At 44.2% G+C, this 18,170-nt stretch overlaps 1 protein-coding gene across 2 annotated transcripts in view; it reads left to right on the forward strand.

Moving 5' to 3' along the window:
* Positions 1-18,170, forward strand: part of LOC115192357 (carboxyl-terminal PDZ ligand of neuronal nitric oxide synthase protein) — a 248,088-nt gene that overhangs the window by 207,014 nt on the left and 22,904 nt on the right. For both annotated transcript variants that reach the window (XM_029750756.1, XM_029750757.1), the window contains exons 8-10: positions 2,712-2,873; positions 15,861-16,026; positions 16,596-16,790. In XM_029750756.1, coding sequence (XP_029606616.1) covers positions 2,712-2,873; positions 15,861-16,026; positions 16,596-16,790 — 523 coding nt within the window. The remainder of the gene's footprint in view (positions 1-2,711; positions 2,874-15,860; positions 16,027-16,595; positions 16,791-18,170) is intronic.

Below are 18,170 nucleotides of genomic sequence, written 5' to 3' on the forward strand. Positions count from 1 at the left end.
TCCTGCGGACTCAGAGGAGCATGACTCGTCGCAAAGTTCTGCTTGACTGAGAGGGATAGATGTTCACCTTTATGGAACTCCCTCTTATCCACTTGCTGTGGATAAAAATCACTTGCTGTGGATATCTGTGATATCTGTGCTACAGTGCGGGTAGGCTAGTCTACATCGATCATGTCACCAGAATAAGACCCTTGATATTTATTGGAAAGGAGCATCAAGCTCATCACTGTACACTTTCACCACCCTGTGAAGTTCATCATAAATGATTTTATCTGTAGCCTAATAAACCGCATGCTTTCCCAAGTCATAGTGGGAGGACCACACACCATATCATCTTGTGACTCCAAGTTTACTTCGATATGATGGTTATTATGTCAATATTTGAGCATAAAGGCGTTTCCACCACCATTTCACACATGAGTAATTTTACCGACACAAAAAGAACCCACCATGTTGAATGAACAAATTCTTTGTCAGCATTTAGAAAAATGTACTGAAACTTCCTGTTTCCATCACAGCTGTCATGATTTTTTTTATACGGTATGACTTTACTCGCATAAAAACTATGGATGGAAATGTGGGTTGTGTCATGAAACAGTACTTTGGAAACATCCAACAACATATGATTTTATTTCTGAAGCAGTTTTCTCTCCAATTGGCCTGAGCAAGGATGTGCTAATACGTCCATCAAAATGTAATCTCTCTCTCTCTCTCTCTCTGTATTCTTCAGTAAAAGCATATTCTATGCAATTATCTCTGTCTGACACACACACATACACAAATGCAACTCTCTCTCTCTACAACAGATTGATTTTGCTATTCAAGGAAAAACAATATAGTCCTCCAGGCCTTTGACAGATACAAGCTGCTATTGTTCTTCTTTTTCAATTAATTATTGTGTGAATACTATTCCAGTAGTGACATATTTGGTTGTCTGTCTGACATGTAGATGCATGAGCGAGCATGGCTTTTCTTTTTCTCTTAGGGCCTGTTCAGCAATGCCTCTGTTTTACCTTAAGCTCTGCTTATCACCAGGGGAACTGTTAGTCTGGCTAACACTGGTTGGCTCTCCTCTGTGTCTTTCTTACTCAATCACCCACACGCACAGCCACACTCAGCTCCCGAGCACCGGCCCTTTCCTTCACAACGGTTGGATTTTCAAATTGAGAAAACCAATCAAACCCATTGCACCATTTCTAAGCAAATATTGCATTAACAAACAGCCTCCTTTTCAGACCAGTGTGGTCACAACTCTCCCTGCGCTGTGAGTCACATGGGTAGCTTCAGCCAGGCTAGGAAAATGTACACTCACACTGCCAAAGAACACATTGAATATGAACATTTATAAATATGTCTCTCTGACTTTCTTTCTATTTATCGACAGTGCCTTCAGAAAGTATTCATACCACTTGACTTATTCTACATTTTGTTTTGTTACAGCCTGAATTCGAAATGGATTCAATATTTTTTCTCTCACCCATCTACACACAATACCATATAATGTCAAAGTGAACGCATGTTTTTTTTTTTTTTGAGAAAATGTATTGACAATAAAATGCAGAAATATGTCATTTACATACTGTAAGTATTCACAGCCCTGAGAACATGTTAAAATCACCCTTGGCAGTGATTACAGCTGTGTGTCTTTCTGGGAAAGTCTCTAAGTGCTTTGCACATCTGGACAATATTTGTCCATTATTCTTTTCAAAATTATTTAAGCTCTGTCAAATTGTTTGTTGATCATTACTAGACAACCATTTTCATGTATTGTCATAGATTTTCAAGCAGATTTAAGTCAAAGCTGTAACTCGGCCACTCAGGAACATTCACTGTATTCTTGGAAAGCAACTGCAGTGTGTTTTGGGATATTGTCCTGCTGAAAAGGGAATTAATCTCCCAGTGTCTGGTGGAAAGCAGACTGAACCAAGTTTTCTTCTTTTGCCTGGATATTATGGACAAATTATAATGCTGTTGATCCATCCTCAGTTTTCTCCTATCACACTTATTAAACTCTGTAAAGTCACCATTGGCCTCATGGTGAAATCCCTGAGTGGTTTCCTTTCTCTCCGGCAACTGAGTTAGGAAGGACAACTGTATCTTTGTAGTGACTGGGTGTATTGATACACCATCCAAAGTGTAATTAATAACTTCGCCATGCTCAAAGGGATATTCAAAGTCTGCTACCAATAGGTGCCCATATTTGCGAGGCATTGGAAAACCTCACTGTTCTTTGTGGTTGAATCTGTGATTGAAATTCACTGCTCGACTGAGGGACCTTACAGAAAATTGTATGTGTGGGAGACAGAGATGAGGTAGTCATAACAAAAATCATGTTAAACACTATTATTGCACACAGATTCCATGCAACTTATGTGACTTGTTAAGCAAATGTTTACTCCTGAACTTATTTAGGCTTGCCATAACAAGGGGGTTGAATACCTATTGACTCAAGATTAAAGCTTTTCGTTTGTAATTAAGTTGAAAAACATAATTCCACTTTGACATTATAGGGTATTGTGTGTAGGCCAGTGACAAAAAGTCAAACATTTTAAATTTAGCCTGTAACAAAATGTGGAAAAAGTGTGGAAATACTTTCTGAAGGCACTCTATCTCCATCCCCTCCTTACCTCTTCCATCCTCTCTCTCCTTTTATTGATGGCTCCCTCTCTCAATCCATCAATTCATCATTAACCTTCTCTCCTCCATGGCAGGTTCCAGAGGAGGCCTCTCTGTTGCTGGCGTCCCCCAGGATGCTGCTGCCGTCGTCGGGTACTCTGCTCAACAGTGCTCCCCTCTCAGTCCACCACCAGATTCAGCTGCTACAGCAACAATTACAGCAACAACAGCAACAGACATATGTAGCTGTGGCACAGGTAGGACTGAGACACACATGTTTGTGTAGGTTAACAGATGGTGTTGTTTGAACTACAGTGAGCAAACTATCTTGTTTGTCTGCAAGCTCTTCACTTTGCTAATATTAACCTTTATGAATCATATGTGTGACTTATCTGTGACTTTAACACCAGCTCTCCCACACACACATACAAAATAATATACAAAATACCAATTACTCACCACTAACCCAGCTCAGCAGGAGGATTATTTACATAATTATTGACAAAACATGATTAATACACCACGCGGTAAAACATTTTAGAAAGTCCATTTGTAGATTCTCTACAGACTATCAGTAACACTTCAATTATCTACTAAACCTAACCTTAACCTTAACCCTAACCTTAACCCTTACCCTAAAATTAACCCTTACCCTAAACCTTGTCCTAACCCTAACATTATTAACCCTTAGTCTAAACTTAACCCTAGCAAACAGTTGCTTATCAACAGATACAGTAGTATGAACAGCTCTACAGCATCTACATATGGACTATCCAGATAAAGTCTGACCAACCGTGCCTATTGAATTACTGTCCTCTTTAGAGTGCTGCACTGTTAACACAACTGAAACCATTCTACTCTATTGTATTATTATCAGAATTTGTGGACAAATTTGATGACCTGAGACTCGACTTGATAGAAAATAACTTGAGACTTGAGTTGGACTTGAGACTGATGACTTGAAATTATCTGGCCAGGTTTGTAATGTTTTGTCGCTCATTTTGTGGAACAGTCTACGTGGATTATTCCACACGCAGCCAGAGACAGTAGCCGGAGCATTGCCCTTGTAACATAAAAAAACGGCAACAAATTGGCTAGTGAAATCGACACTCTAATCGAACCAGCAAACTGTCAATCAACACAGGTCTGGTGAACTAGCGAACATATTGCTGATTTGCCGTACAGTTATAGGATTGAGTTTAGTGCAAACGTCAAATTGTAGGGAGAGAGGATTGCTGTAATAAATAAATATGCAGCTCCAAAAATTGTTTGGTGATCAAGAATATTCATTGTTTACTTCGCTCTCCAAACTTATGCCAGTGGAGAGTGCTTTTTTTCTCTTGTTGAAATGTTTGCTGCTGCTTTCACATGTTTAAAAGCATAGGCCCTATGTGGTAAATCTATATTACATTTTTATTTTAGCCTTTATTTAACTAGGTAAGTCAGTTAAGAACAAATTCTTATTTACAATGACGGCCTACACCGGCCAAACCCAGACAACGCTAGGCCAATTGTGCGCCACCCTATGGGACTCCCAATCACGTCTGGATGTGATACAGCCTGGATTTGAAGCAGGTACTATAGTGACTCCTCTTGCACTGAGATGCAGTGCCCTAGACCGCTGCGCCACTTGGGAGCCCCAACATATCATGAGGTACTCTACCTCAGGCGAGAAAAACCTTGAGACTTCTTGAATTTTAGATTTTTCGCACCAGCTGTTATTGATAAATACACACTTCAAAAAAATAAAGGGAACACTTAAACAACACAATGTAACTCCAAGTCAATCACACTTCTGTGAAATCAAACTGTCCACTTAGGAAGCAACACTGATTGGCAATACATTTCACATGCTGTTGTGCAAATGGAATAGACTACAGGTGGAAATTATAGGCAATTAGCAAGACACCCCCAATAAAGGAGTGGTTCTGCAGGTGGTGACCACAGACCACTTCTCAGTTCCTATGCTTCCTGGCTGATGTTTTGGTTACTTTTGAATGCTGCCGGTGCTTTCACTCTAGTGGTAGCATGAGACGGAGTCTACAACCCACACAAGTGGCTCAGGTAGTGCAGCTCATCCAGGATGGCACATCAATGCGAGCTGTGGCAAGAAGGTTTGCTGTGTCTGTCAGCGTAGTGTCCAGAGCATGGAGGCGCTACCAGGAGACAGGCCAGTACATCAGGAGACGTGGAGGAGGCCGTAGGAGGGCAACACTCCAGCAGCAGGACCGCTACCTCCGCCTTTGTGCAAGGAGGAGCAGGAGGAGCACTGCCAGAGCCCTGCAAAATTACCTCCAGCAGGCCACAAATGTGCATGTGTCTGCTCAAACGGTCAGAAACAGACTCCATGAGGGTGGTATGAGGGCCCGACGTCCACAGGTGGGGGTTGTGCTTACAGCCCAACACCGTGCAGGACGTTTGACATTTGCCAGAGAACACCAAGATTGGCAAATTCGCCACTGGCGCCCTGTGCTCTTCACAGATGAAAGCAGGTTCACACTGAGCACATGTGACAGAGTCTGGAGACACCATGGAGAACGTTCTGCTGCCTGCAACATCCTCCAGCATGACCGGTTTGGCGGTGGGTCAGTCATGGTGTGGGGTGGCATTTCTTTGGGGGGCCACACAGCCCTCCATGTGCTCGCCAGAGGTAGCCTGACTGCCATTAGGTACCGAGATGAGATCCTCAGACCCCTTGTGAGACCATATGCTGGTGCGGTTGGCCCTGGGTTCCTCCTAATGCAAGACGATGCTAGACCTCATGTGGCTGGAGTGTGTCAGCAGTTCCTGCAAGAGGAAGGCATTGATGCTATGGACTGGCCCGCCCGTTCCCCAGACCTGAATCCAATTGAGCACATCTGGGACATCATGTCTCGCTCCATCCACCAACGCCATGTTGCACCACAGACTGTCCAGGAGTTGGCGGATGCTTTAGTCCAGGTCTGGGAGGAGATCCCTCAGGAGACCATCCGCCACCTCATCAGGAGCATGCCCAGGCGTTGTAGGGAGGTCATACAGGCACGTGGAGGCCACACACACTACTGAGCCTCATTTTGACTTGTTTTAAGGACATTACATCAAAGTTGGATCAGCCTGTAGTGTGGTTTTCCACTTTAATTTTGAGTGTGACTCCAAAGCCAGACCTCCATGAGTTGATAAATTGGATTTCCATTGATTATTTTTGTGATTTTGTTGTCAGCACATTCAACTATGTAAAGAAAAAAGTATTTAATAACATTATTTCATTCATTCAGATCTAGGATGTGTTATTTTAGTGTTCCCTTTTATTTTTTTGAGCAGTATATAATAATACAATAATTGCTAGCATTTCATCATTCCACCCCTGTAACGTTTTTTGCAACATATAGACATTTCTGCTTAATGTTTGAGAAGCCTACGATACATTTTCATTTAGCCAACCATTTCTTACACTGCTCTGAGTGGGCACAATGTTTATAGTGCACATGAACATTCACAAGACTCATGAGGTAGAAGTTTATTTAATTAAATGTATGGTTTCCTTTGTTCATATTATGTTAGTATTCTGTGTGTCTGTGTCCTAAGTCTCTGTCATTTCTGTTGTGAGTAATAGGAGCGCGCGCACCTCAGTGTGCATAGAAATAGGCTATGTGGCCTTCGCTCCACGCTTTGGAGTCAGAACGTTGAATAAGAGAAAATGATTTTTCCATGTAAGCATGTTGTTGAAATATCATTAAGGTTAAGACAAATGTACCAATGTAACAATGGATGTGGAAATTGCCTTTTACATTATAGAACCAGTTTATTGGTTGTAATTGCCAATAGGGTAATTGTATGGTCCTGGGGGCCAAGTGCTTATATTATGTACAATAGGTGTACCTGTTTGAGCTCCTGTTAGACAGATTCCATGTGGTTTCTCAAGGGGAGGCTGTACAGCCTTACCCTCTCCCTGTGTCTGTTCAGATAGGACAGGTTAAGCCAGTTACAGAGGCTAAATCTTTCGGAATATTGCCCGTGTGTATTTGGTAGACCTACTTGTATATTTTGTATGATATGGCGCTTTCACCGTTGGATCACCAAGACCTGTAAATAAATCTACACTCTCAGCACGTCAACCTGCCTTGCCGTCTGCTGATTTCATACCCTTATGACTGCTGTGCAACCCCTAGTAGCCTCAATAAATATACAAAGGTTTTTAGTTCAACAAGTCGTTGCATGTATAGATTTTTTTTTTTACTTGACTTGAGACTTGACTTGAAAACTTGTGACTCAACTTGCTCTTAGAATGCACGACTTTGACTTGACTCGAGTCTTGACCCGTTCTACTTGGGACTCGGCTTGAGACTCAGACCTTGTGGCATGAGACTTGCTTGTGGCTCGAATAATAGTGACTTGGTCACACCTCTGGTTACTATTGTATAAAGTCAGATTGGTTTTCAATGACCTAGTTAGGACACATAGGTCATTCGCTCCTCACACTAGCTGTGCGGAATCAACAAACACACACAAGCACACAGTCAACGAAGCGCCTGGAGACCAGTGGCAACAATTTCACAACTGTGCTCAAACTACTGTATTTACACACAACTCCACACACACACACACACACACACACACACACACACACACACACACACTGTCAGAGCGTTAGCAACAAGCCTGACAGTCTCACACATGGACCTCGTAGAAGGTAGTAGAAAATCACTTTTGACACTTTATGTCTCACATACACAGTCTCATGTCACAGTCTACTTCATCTTAGGCCTTTGATGTCATGCGATGAGAGCTAATGGTGTAGTTTATTCATTTATCCAGCAGCGTGGTGGGAGATGGTTCCCTGGGGAAAGCCCTGCCTCTTCACATACAACCACAGACAGTGTTTTTGGCATTGAAAGAGAACTTTCCTTCTACAAATCCCAGGCATGGACATGTGAATTAGATACAGCAGGGGTTCAAACTGTAGAACCCAGTTCCTACATTTTATCAAACAAAACTATGCTACATTTTATCTCTGGGAACCTCAGGATGACAAGATTACTGAATGTAAGTACATTATTTACCTTCAGAGGTGAGTGGCTCAAATCAGTTGCCGTGATAAAAGCTGTTTGTTGTTGTGCACTCTCCTCAAACAATAGCATGGTGTTTTTTCACTGTAATAGCTACTGTAAATTGGACAGTGGAGTTAGATTAACAAGAATGTAAGCTTTCTACCCATATAAGACATGTCTACGTCCTGGAAAGTTTGCTGTTACTTACAACGTCATTCTAGTCACATTAGCACACGTTAGCAACAACAGTCCCAGTAAAGGGACACTGATCCTACGGGATCCTTAAGAGGATATTATTAAAGTCTAAGGTGGTGCCGTGGAGCATCAGAGCCAGCCAGCGGGAGCGACACAGTCTTTGTCCTTATCCTGCTTATCTGTCTGTCCAAACCCCAGCACAGGCATGGCAACAGGCACTAAACCCATTAGTTCTGCTGCCTGCCGTGCTGTGTGGCATTAAGACTTAGCCCACGGGTAGTTTCAACTGCCCCTTAATGAGAATGGAGAATTAAAAACCCACTTAGAGGTTAAAAAGAAGACAATAATAAGCTTATTATAAAACTAAACATTTTGAAATTATGAATAAGTGAGGGAGAGGAGGATGTGACTGCCTTATAAAGTCTAGTTCTGAAGGCCAGAGTGTGTGTGTGTGTGTGGGTGTGAGACTGGGTAACCGGGTAGCTGGTCCTGACACCTCTATCCCCTATCTGCCAGTGCAGTCAGTCAATGGCCTTGAGACAGTGATGTTACTAACTTTGTGCAACAGGAAGGAAGAGACAGATTCTTTATTCTAAGCCAATCAGGCGTCAAGGTGGGTCAAGTACATCACTTCCCTTCACGTCTCAGAGGGATGGCCTGGAGGGGAGCGAATAGCAATCGGCCCAGTTAGGTTGCTACAGCGCCAAATCTCTGAGACTGAATGGACTTCCAAACAAAGTGCTGACAGTAGCTGAGATTTTAGGGTAGTTAGCTGGTCTGTGAAAGCTCACACTCATCACAATCATCTAGGGTTGGAAAGAGAGAATAGGATGGAAGGATGGGGGAGAGGAGGAGAGAAGGATCACTAACATTTTCAGGGAAGTGTGAATATTTGTTTGTTTATTCTCTCTGCCTGGCAGCATGAGGATAATCCTGAACTGGGTGGTAATAGAGTTGTACATCCTCTGGTTATTCTAGGGACGTAAATCTTGACACTAAATCGTTGATCGAAACCCTTTTCAACAGATGCACTTGGCTGTTGGCTAATCCAGACTTGCAGGTGTCACTGGAAGTTCAATACAGTTTTAACTTGTTACAGTTAATTAGAAACAAATTATTGAGCCATCAATAAGACCAGGCTAGAGTAGATGTAGTGTATTGAGACTAAAGACTAAGTTGTGGGTGGATGCTAACCACCAAGTCGGCTCCAGTTAGAGTGAGGTGGACAAGAATCCAATGAACACTTGACCATTTATCATCAGCATCAATGAATGATAATGAGTCCAAACATAACACATCAAGCTATTAAGTTGAACTCAATGGTGTAAAGTACTTAAGTAAAAATACTTTAAAGTACTACTTCATTGTTTTTTGGGATATCTGTATTTTACAGTTTGTTTTTCAACATTTTTACTTTACTACATTCCTAATGAAAATGATGTACTTTTTACTCCATACATTTTCGCTAACACCCAAAAGTACTCATTATATTTTGAATGCATAGGAGTACAGGAAAATGGTCCAATTCACACACTTATCCTCCCTACTGCCTGTGATCTGGCGGACTCACTAAACAAACATGCTTTGTTTGTAAATTATGTGAGGGTTGGAGTGTGCCCCTGGCTATCCGTAAATAAAACCATTTTAAAGAATAAAATTGTGCCGTCTGGTTTGCTTAATATAAGCAATTTGAAATTATTTATACTTTTCATGCTTAAATATATTTTTGCAATTACATTTAATTTTGATACTTAAGTATATTTAAAACCAAATACTTTTAGACTTTTACTTAAGTAGTATTTTACTGGGTGACTTTCACTTTTACTTTCTATTAAGGCATCTTTACTTTCAATCAAATATGACAATTGGATACTTTTTCCACCACAACTATAAGAATAACAGTGAATATAAGGCATCAAAGTTACAGACAACACTCTTTGGTCAATAACGCATACTGGTGGAGAGTCCTCTGATGGCTGCCAAAACAAAGAATGTTTGGTGTGCTCTGCAGCCATCTTTGTAGGGTCAGGTGACAGGTCACCTGAGCAGGACGCCATCTTTGTTTAGGAATATAATTTGATAGTGTAACATTGGTCTTTCGAGCCAGATGCAATGCACCTACTGTGACACGGCAGAGGAGCAAAGAAACACAGCAACAGTCTCACAGTCAGAAGATCCCATCCCCAAACGTTATCTCAGAAAACAATGTGTACTGATTCCTCTACAACATTGACAACAACCCGTGGCAGCACATGCCCGATGTCTGTTACCTTTCCAACAGGAATCCACAGTTTATCTGACTCCTTGGGAGGAGGAGTGCAGGTGCAGAGTGCCAGCACCAGGGAGCTACATCCCAGTGGAGGACAGCAGGCCAAAACTGCGACCCCGGTCGACCAGCTATCCCGTGTTCGGATCCTCTGCCCCAACACTGTGAGAGCAAGAAGTGATCACTACACTAAACTACACCCAGCTCATGGCTAGCCCACAGGACACTGCTGCCCACGTTTCAGTCACCCTACCGCTAACATATTCCTCGGCAGAAATGGAAGCCCTGCCGAGGTCGACCCTGTAGAAAGTCACCATCGCTACAGAGGCCACCATCACCACACAGACCTACACTGTCACAAAATCACTGCCACAAACACAAATTTCAAGTAGGCAGTTGGCCGAAAGTCCCTACCAGCATTATGGAAATGTGACAATGCACTCTACCTTGATGTTGTTAACCCCACCAAACCAGTCATGGACTGGTGGGCACGCCCTGAGCTACCAGTCTTCCAAACACCAGCTGTTCCACCCACCAGCTCAGGCTTAGTCTGCATGACACAAGCTCAGACTCCGTCAGCTGCTCTATTCTATTCAACTGACCAACCGTGGGCTGCACCTGCCCAGCCAGCTAATCCTCCATGGACCACTCCTGTCCTACTCACTTGCCTGGACCAGCTCACTTGCCTGGACCTGCTGCATCGCTCCATCTAGCTTACCCGGCTGGAGCTGCTGAACCTCTCCAGGTAGCTCACCTGCCTGGACCTACTGCACCGCTCCACCTAACTTACCTGCCTGGACCTGTTGCACCACTCAAGCCGGCTCACCTGCCTGGACCTCTTCCACAGTGTTGAACACTATATATCTTAGTGCACAGAGATAGTGAAGCAGCCGTCAGAACATATCAAAAGTGGATCAAGGACAGTAAGCATTACCGGAAGTGGGGTCCCGAGTGGCGCAGCAGTCTAAGGCACTGCATCTCAGTGCTAGAGGTGTCACTACAGACACCCTTGTTCAAATCCAGGCTGTATCACAACTGGCCATGATTGGGAGTCCCATAGGGCGGCGCACAATTGGCCCAGCGTAGGCCGTCATTGTGAATAACAATTAGTTCTTAACTGACTTGCCTAGTTAAATAAAGGTTCAAGAAAAAAGAAAAATGTAAAGTGTGGCTGCACTAACCATGGCCCTGATGCATGCACCCAGAGAAAACCATGCAGAGAATGTAATGAAGCACATCAATAAGTGCTTCATAGTGTTGCCAAGCCGAGCTCCAGTGTCCTGCTTGTCACCCCTCTAGACAAAATCTACCTCACCCACGAGTCTACCTAAAGGCAGTGCCAGTCGTGCTCAGGACTGGCCAGAAGTCTCTGAATACGTATGCCATTTTAGATGATGGAGCAGAGTGGACAATCATCCTCCCCTCAGAAGGCTAGGAGGAGTCATAGCCCTGATGAAAATTCAACACCACGCTGCTCATCTTACTGGCTCATCAGTCAATTTTCAAGTATCCCCCTGTGGCCAGGCCAGCAGAGAGGTACCCCATAAAGGGAGCTTTCACAGCCGATCGACTGGCCCTTGATGAGCAGTCCTATCCCGTGCCAGCCGTGTAGAAGTGCTATCGCCATCTAAGGGGCATCCCACATGATGCCTTTGACAAGGCACACCCACTGCTGCTCATCGGAGCGGACTATACCAACCTGATAGGTTGGGCCAGCTGGTAGACCAGCAGCTGTACATATGCAGTTTGGTTGGACACTCCAGAGCCCTGATGGTCACATGCCTAAGCAGGTACAAACCCAGCAATGCCTGTTCACATCAGCTCTCTCCTTTCCGCAGCATGACGTTGGTCACGGCAAGACCAGGAAGCTGTGAACATCCTAGAAGCCTGAACTAAGAGGTTGCCAAAGGACCCCGGAAAGGCAAAAGTATACAATGCCGAGATCCAAAAGCCCATCGAGGCAGGGTGCGTCACCAAGTTAACCGGAGAGGCAGGCCACCAAGACCACCAAGATGACCCAGCCTAGCTGAAGAGGTCCATCTTCTGTGGTCTCACGACAGTAAGCCCCAGTCTACCAGTGCCTGGCCTCTTTGGTGGCTCTCAGGGAAGATGCTTCCTTGGCACAGAGAATGGGGGTAGGATAGTGTCACCTACGTTAAGACGTTTTGTTCCAGCCTCTGGGATGTTCACAGCTTTCTGGTCTTGGTGTAACTGTGTCCCCAACTTCTTGTTGCGGAAGGGGAGAATGTCAAGCTTCAAGATTCGCTCTACATGTTGGTAGATGTCATCTACTGTCGGGCAGATGGATGTGAACAGGGTCCTCAGTGCCTCCAGTCCCAGAATTGATAACCTGTGGAATCCTCTCATCAAACCAAACTGTGCCTCAAAGCATTTCATTATTGTTTATTTGATTAAATATGCATAAAATGCTGTCTGGCTCAACTTGAACTTTGTCTCCCTCCCTCACTCTCACTCTCTTTCTCGCTCCCCCTCTCTGCTGTTATCTTTATCTCTCAATCATCACAGACACATTTAGTATCTCCGTTCTCCATGTTATTATTCAGGCTGCGTTTCAGGAGCATGTCTCACAGTCACATCTCAGATAAATCCAGGACAAATACGACACCTTCCTTCTCCAAGGCATGTTGGACTAAACTCAGTTTACCTTTCACACTTTGATCAGTACAGTGTATCTTCTCCTCATAGTCACATATCTCATGTTCTGTCCTGGCAGTGCTTGATGTGTCATATTTACATTTACATTTTAGTCATTTAGCAGACGCTCTTATCCAGAGCGACTTACAGTAGTGAATGCATACATTTCATACATTTTTTTCCGTACTGGTCCCCCGTGGGAATCGAACCCACAACCCTGGGTTCGTATGGTGGCATATTACCCTGACAGTGCCGTTAGACTGTCGGGATTTACAGATGAGCTCTGACGCTGATGGCCCGCTTTAATGGAGGCTAGATCACTGCTATTTGTCGCTAAGTGGAGTGATGATGGAATCTGATCTGTCTTTTACCCTCTCTCCTTCCTGGCGTTTACCGTCCAGGGGTGAATGGAGGATGAGAAGATGGGGAAAGAGGAGGGTGAGGGGTGTGATGGGGAGAGTACAGGAAGTGGAAGTGAGAAGAGATAGGATGAGGGGAGGGTGTGGTGTTGAAGGGGAGTACATTACAGTAAGTGGAAGCCTTGAGATGGAGTGGCTCCATCTTGTGTCTGCACAGTTCAGAGGTTTCTCATTAGACACAAAGTCCTTCAGCTGTTTTTCTCATTTCATCACCATCAACTGTTTCTCTTTACAGTAATTGCATCAATAATGACGACAGAAAGCTATACATCCACGTTACCTTGGTTACAGAGTTTTGTGGCTGTGGTATGATGAAAGGAGAATTGTATCTTCTGACTATCTAGCAACAGCCTCATGACTCCATTCATGCTCCATTCTCCTTGAAGTGAGAGCAATGCAGTGCTATAGAGACATGGGCTCTATAACAAGCCCAAAAATATGCTCCTTGATGTAAGAAAACCACAGCAGAAAAGTTCCTATAGAAACTATCATAAAGTTGGAAGAAGTGCTCAATGTCAAGTTAGAAGTACCACAGTAGCACTCATTGTCAACTATTCACTGTGAGATAGGCCTCATTCTTTGCTATACCCCGATCGCTTCTCTTGTCAGGATATATGCAACACACCCAATGACACTCTGTCTCACCTTGGAATGACCTTCCAGCTTTTTTTAAAGAGGTTGCACCTACAGTTGAAGTCGGAGGTTTACATATACTTAGGTTGGAGTCATTAAAACTCGTTTTTCAACCACTCCACAAATTTCTTGTTAACAAACTATATTTTGGGCAAGTCTGTTAGGACATCTTCTTTGTGCATGACACAAGTCATTTTTCCAACAATTGTAGACCACAAGTCTGGTTCCTCCTTGGGAACAATTTCCAAACGCATGAAGGTACCACGTTCATCTGTACAAACAATAGTACGCAAGTATAAACACCATGGGACCACGCAGCCGTCATACCGCTCAGGAAGGAGACGCGTTCGGGCTCCTAGAGATGAACGTACTTTGGTGCGAAAAGTGCAAATCAATACCAGAACAACAGCAAAGGACCTTGTGAAGATGCTGGAGGAATCGGGTACAAAAGTATCTATATCCACAGTAAAATGAGTCCTATATTGACATAACCTGAAAGGCCACTCAGCAAGGAAGAAGCCACTGCTTCAATACCGCCATAAAAAAGCCAGACTGCGGTTTGCAACTGCACATGGGGACAAAGATCGTACTTTTTGGAGAAATGTCCTCTGGTCTGATGAAACAAAAATAGAACTGTTTGGCCATAATGACCATCGTTATGTTTGGAGGAAAAAGGGGGAGGCTTGCAAGCCGAAGACCACCATCCCAACCGTGAAACACGGGGGTGGCAGCATCATGTTTTGGGGATGCTTTGCTGCAAGAGGGACTGGTGCACTTCATAAAATAGATGACATCATGAGGGAGGAAAATTATGTGGATATATTGAAGCAACATCTCAAGACATCAGTCAGGAAATTAAAGCTTGGTCGCAAATGGGTCTTCCAAATGGACAATGACCCCAAGCATTCTTCTAAAGTTGTGTCAAAATGGCTTAAGGACAACAATGTCAAGGTATTGGAGTGACCATCACAAAGCCCTGACCTCAATCCCATAGAAAATTTGTGGGCAGAACTGAAAAAGCGTGTGCGAGCAAGGAGGCCTACAAACCTGACTCAGTTACACCAGCTCTGTCAGGAGGAATGGGCCAACTTCCCCAACTTATTGTGGGAAGCTTGTGGAAGGCTCCCCGAAACGTTTGACCCAAGTTAAACAATTTAAAGGCAATGCTACCAAATGCTAATTGAGTGTATGTAAACTTCTGACCCACTGGGAATGTGATGAAAGAAATAAAAGCTGAAATAAATAATCCTCTCTACTATTATTCTGACATTTCACATTCTTAAAATAAAGTGTTGATCCTAACTGACCTAAAACAGGGAATTTTTACTAAGCTTAAATGTCAGGAATTGTGAAAAACTGAGTTTAAACGTATTTGGCTAAGGTGTATGTAAACCTCCGACTTCAACTGTAAGTTCTGGCTAGTATTACCATGTAGACTAAAGTGCATGCACATCCCTTGATATTGTAGAATTCCGGGGATCATCAGTCTCTCTCCATGTGTACTGTTTCTGAGAAGACATGGCTAGGAATCCAAACAGCGCTGTTCGCTCCTATGATAATCCCAAGGGTTGTCTGTCCCCTGAGCCTGGTGTTGAAGCCTGGGCTAGAGGAGAAACATTTTTTTTTCTTCTTAGTCTCTGGTTTCTATGATTAGTGACTAATGCCACTGCAGGCTGCAGCCTTTAATGGGAACTGTATTTCTTCTTCTTCTCTTGGTTTAATCCTGCGACAGAACACTCATGGCATTACATTTTCATAAGCTTAAACTTGAAGTGTGACAGTCCTCGTCTTGCTCCACTAGTTATGGGCTTTGGTGTGAGACATACAGAAATACACAGACATACTTACAGTGGCACTCAATAGTCTGAAGTCACTATTGAGTGTTTGTTTGTGTACAGGCATATCTCAGGAGTGTCTGTTCTCTCTCTCTCTCATGTGTATGAACATACCGTACAGCAGTATCTTGTGTGTGTGTGTGCATGCATGTGTGTTCTCTCTCTTCCAAGTATGTCCTTATCTCAGGTGTGTGTGTGTGTTGTCTCCCCCCAGGTGCACCTGTTGAAGGACCAAGTGAGTGCGGAGGCTACAGCCAGACTGGAGGCCCAGGCCAGAGTGCATCAGCTGCTGCTCCAGAACAAGGACCTGCTGCAGCACATCTCTCTACTGGTCAAACAGATCCAGGAACTGGAGGTCAAAATGTCTGGGTCCAGGTCCAGTGAGTACACACAGTGATTCATTAAATGACCACACACACACACACAAACATTCGCATGACACACATGTACACACAGACTCCCTTCATCTCATTATCCACTCAAAGACCCTGTTTGTCTTCTCCTCCCTTATTGCACATGTATTCTCTCCCTCCCCCATCTCTCTCTCATCACACACTATATCACACCTCTTTAAGCTGACAGGCCAAGCGTAGACCCCAGCGGACCAACCAGCATGTTATCGTGTAACATGTTACATTACTTCACACATTTTTCAGCTGCATCATTATACAACGTGTTACACCTCAGCGGACCAACCAGCTCTACACCTCAGCCCCCTCCTCTCCTCCTGATATCACACTCCACACCTCACCTCCTCCTAATGTAGTGTTTGACACCGTTTCACACTCCCTACCAGGGGTGGATGGGAATTAGCCTCATGCTAGCAGTTAAACAGGTGAATGTAAGCTCAGTTAGCTCAATGTGTGGAAGGATGCTTATCTTTAATGAAACTAACATCCTTCTTTTCTCTCTCCGCCTTTTCTCCCCTCCCACTCTTCACCTCCTCCAGTGGGTTCCCAGGACAGTCTATTGGAGATCACTTTCCGTTCCACCGTCCCCCCAGTGTTGTGTGACCCAATGACCCCTCGACCCCAGGACCACGCCAGCCTCACCCTGCCAGCGCTGGGCATCAACATGGGCGTGGGCCAGGACAAGACAATCAACCCATTCTTCTCTTCCTCCCTTCCCCTGGGCAGCCCCCTAGGTAGGGAACAGTGTCTCCTCAAGCTTGAATGTTTCCGCTTCCTGCCCGGACCCCCAACACCTGACCCTCGCCCCGCTACTCCTCCACAGCAGAGGGGTCAGAATGGAGTGAAAGGTCAGGAGGGGTCGGGGGTGGTGATGTCATCAACCCGCGACGAGGTACTGGGCAGTCTAGAGCTGCTGAGGTTCCGGGAGTCTGGCATTGCGTCCGAGTACGCGTCCACTGATGATAGTGATGAGACAGAGGAGAGAGAAGAGAGGGAGGAGATGGAGGAGAGAGAAGAGAGGGAGGAGATGGAGGAGAGGGATATTATATATGGCTGGGGGTCTGACGAGGAGACCCTCCGCCTACTAAACGTGCTCAACAGACAGGGACCACCAGACTGCCTGGGGGATGAGATAGCAGTGTAGCTCGACAACACACATTCACAATGCACAAAAGCACATGCTTGTACATGCAACACGCTCTCACACATGCACACACTCCTAAACACACACAGTCACACACACACCTTACTGATCGACTCAGACCTAAACACACATATGCCCACCAGGTAAAAACACTAGTGAAGAGCCATAACCTGACCCCCACTTCTCCCCCTCTCTGCTCTCAGAATCATCAGAAACAGATAAAGGAACCTCTGTGTGTGTACCCCAGCCTAAAGGTTATGGCTGAAACTGCTCCCCTTGAGCTTTGGTCTCTGTCTACATACAGTGTAATGGTGTGAGGAGCCGGTAAGGTATCAGTGCTGTACAGTACAGGCCCTAAAGTGTACAGGACTGTTGACTGGTATACAGACTCTGTTGGTGTTTGTTAGAGAGGAAACCTTATCCACACTTCGTAAGCAAATACTATTTTTTAGTAAGAATATGATGACATCTGTATGTATTGATGGAAAACAACATTTTCTACATGGTCATGTGATGCTGTGTTTTATGTGTTATGTTGGTTGATACCGTATTATTCCAGTGCTTTTTGTTTCTGAATAATCTGTGTTTTGGAAGCATGTGTGCACTGGTTTTCACAGAACCACCCCTCCCCCAATCTAACTGGTGTCTAATTTATGTAAATCTGGGATTATTCAGACCTTCGGGTATGCTGTTGCTTTTTCATTCATTTACAAGACTTTGTTCCGTAACAGTGACTAGATCGCCTACCAGAAACGGTTCCCCTTTAAGACCTTGTGCACTAACACCGACTTAGAACACCTGCCAAATACTGCTCCTATTTAACCCTAGGACCCTATGACAACACTCTGTGTGGGTAGTAAAGAAGTTATAGTAATAACTATATATAGTAGTATATAAAAGGCCCATAGCAAGTCAAGTCACTTCCTCTGTCAGTTATCCTCAGCTCATCTCTTGCATCAGGTTCAATAGA

Source organism: Salmo trutta, chromosome 4, assembly GCF_901001165.1.
Source record: "Salmo trutta chromosome 4, fSalTru1.1, whole genome shotgun sequence".
Lineage (NCBI taxonomy): Eukaryota > Metazoa > Chordata > Actinopteri > Salmoniformes > Salmonidae > Salmo > Salmo trutta.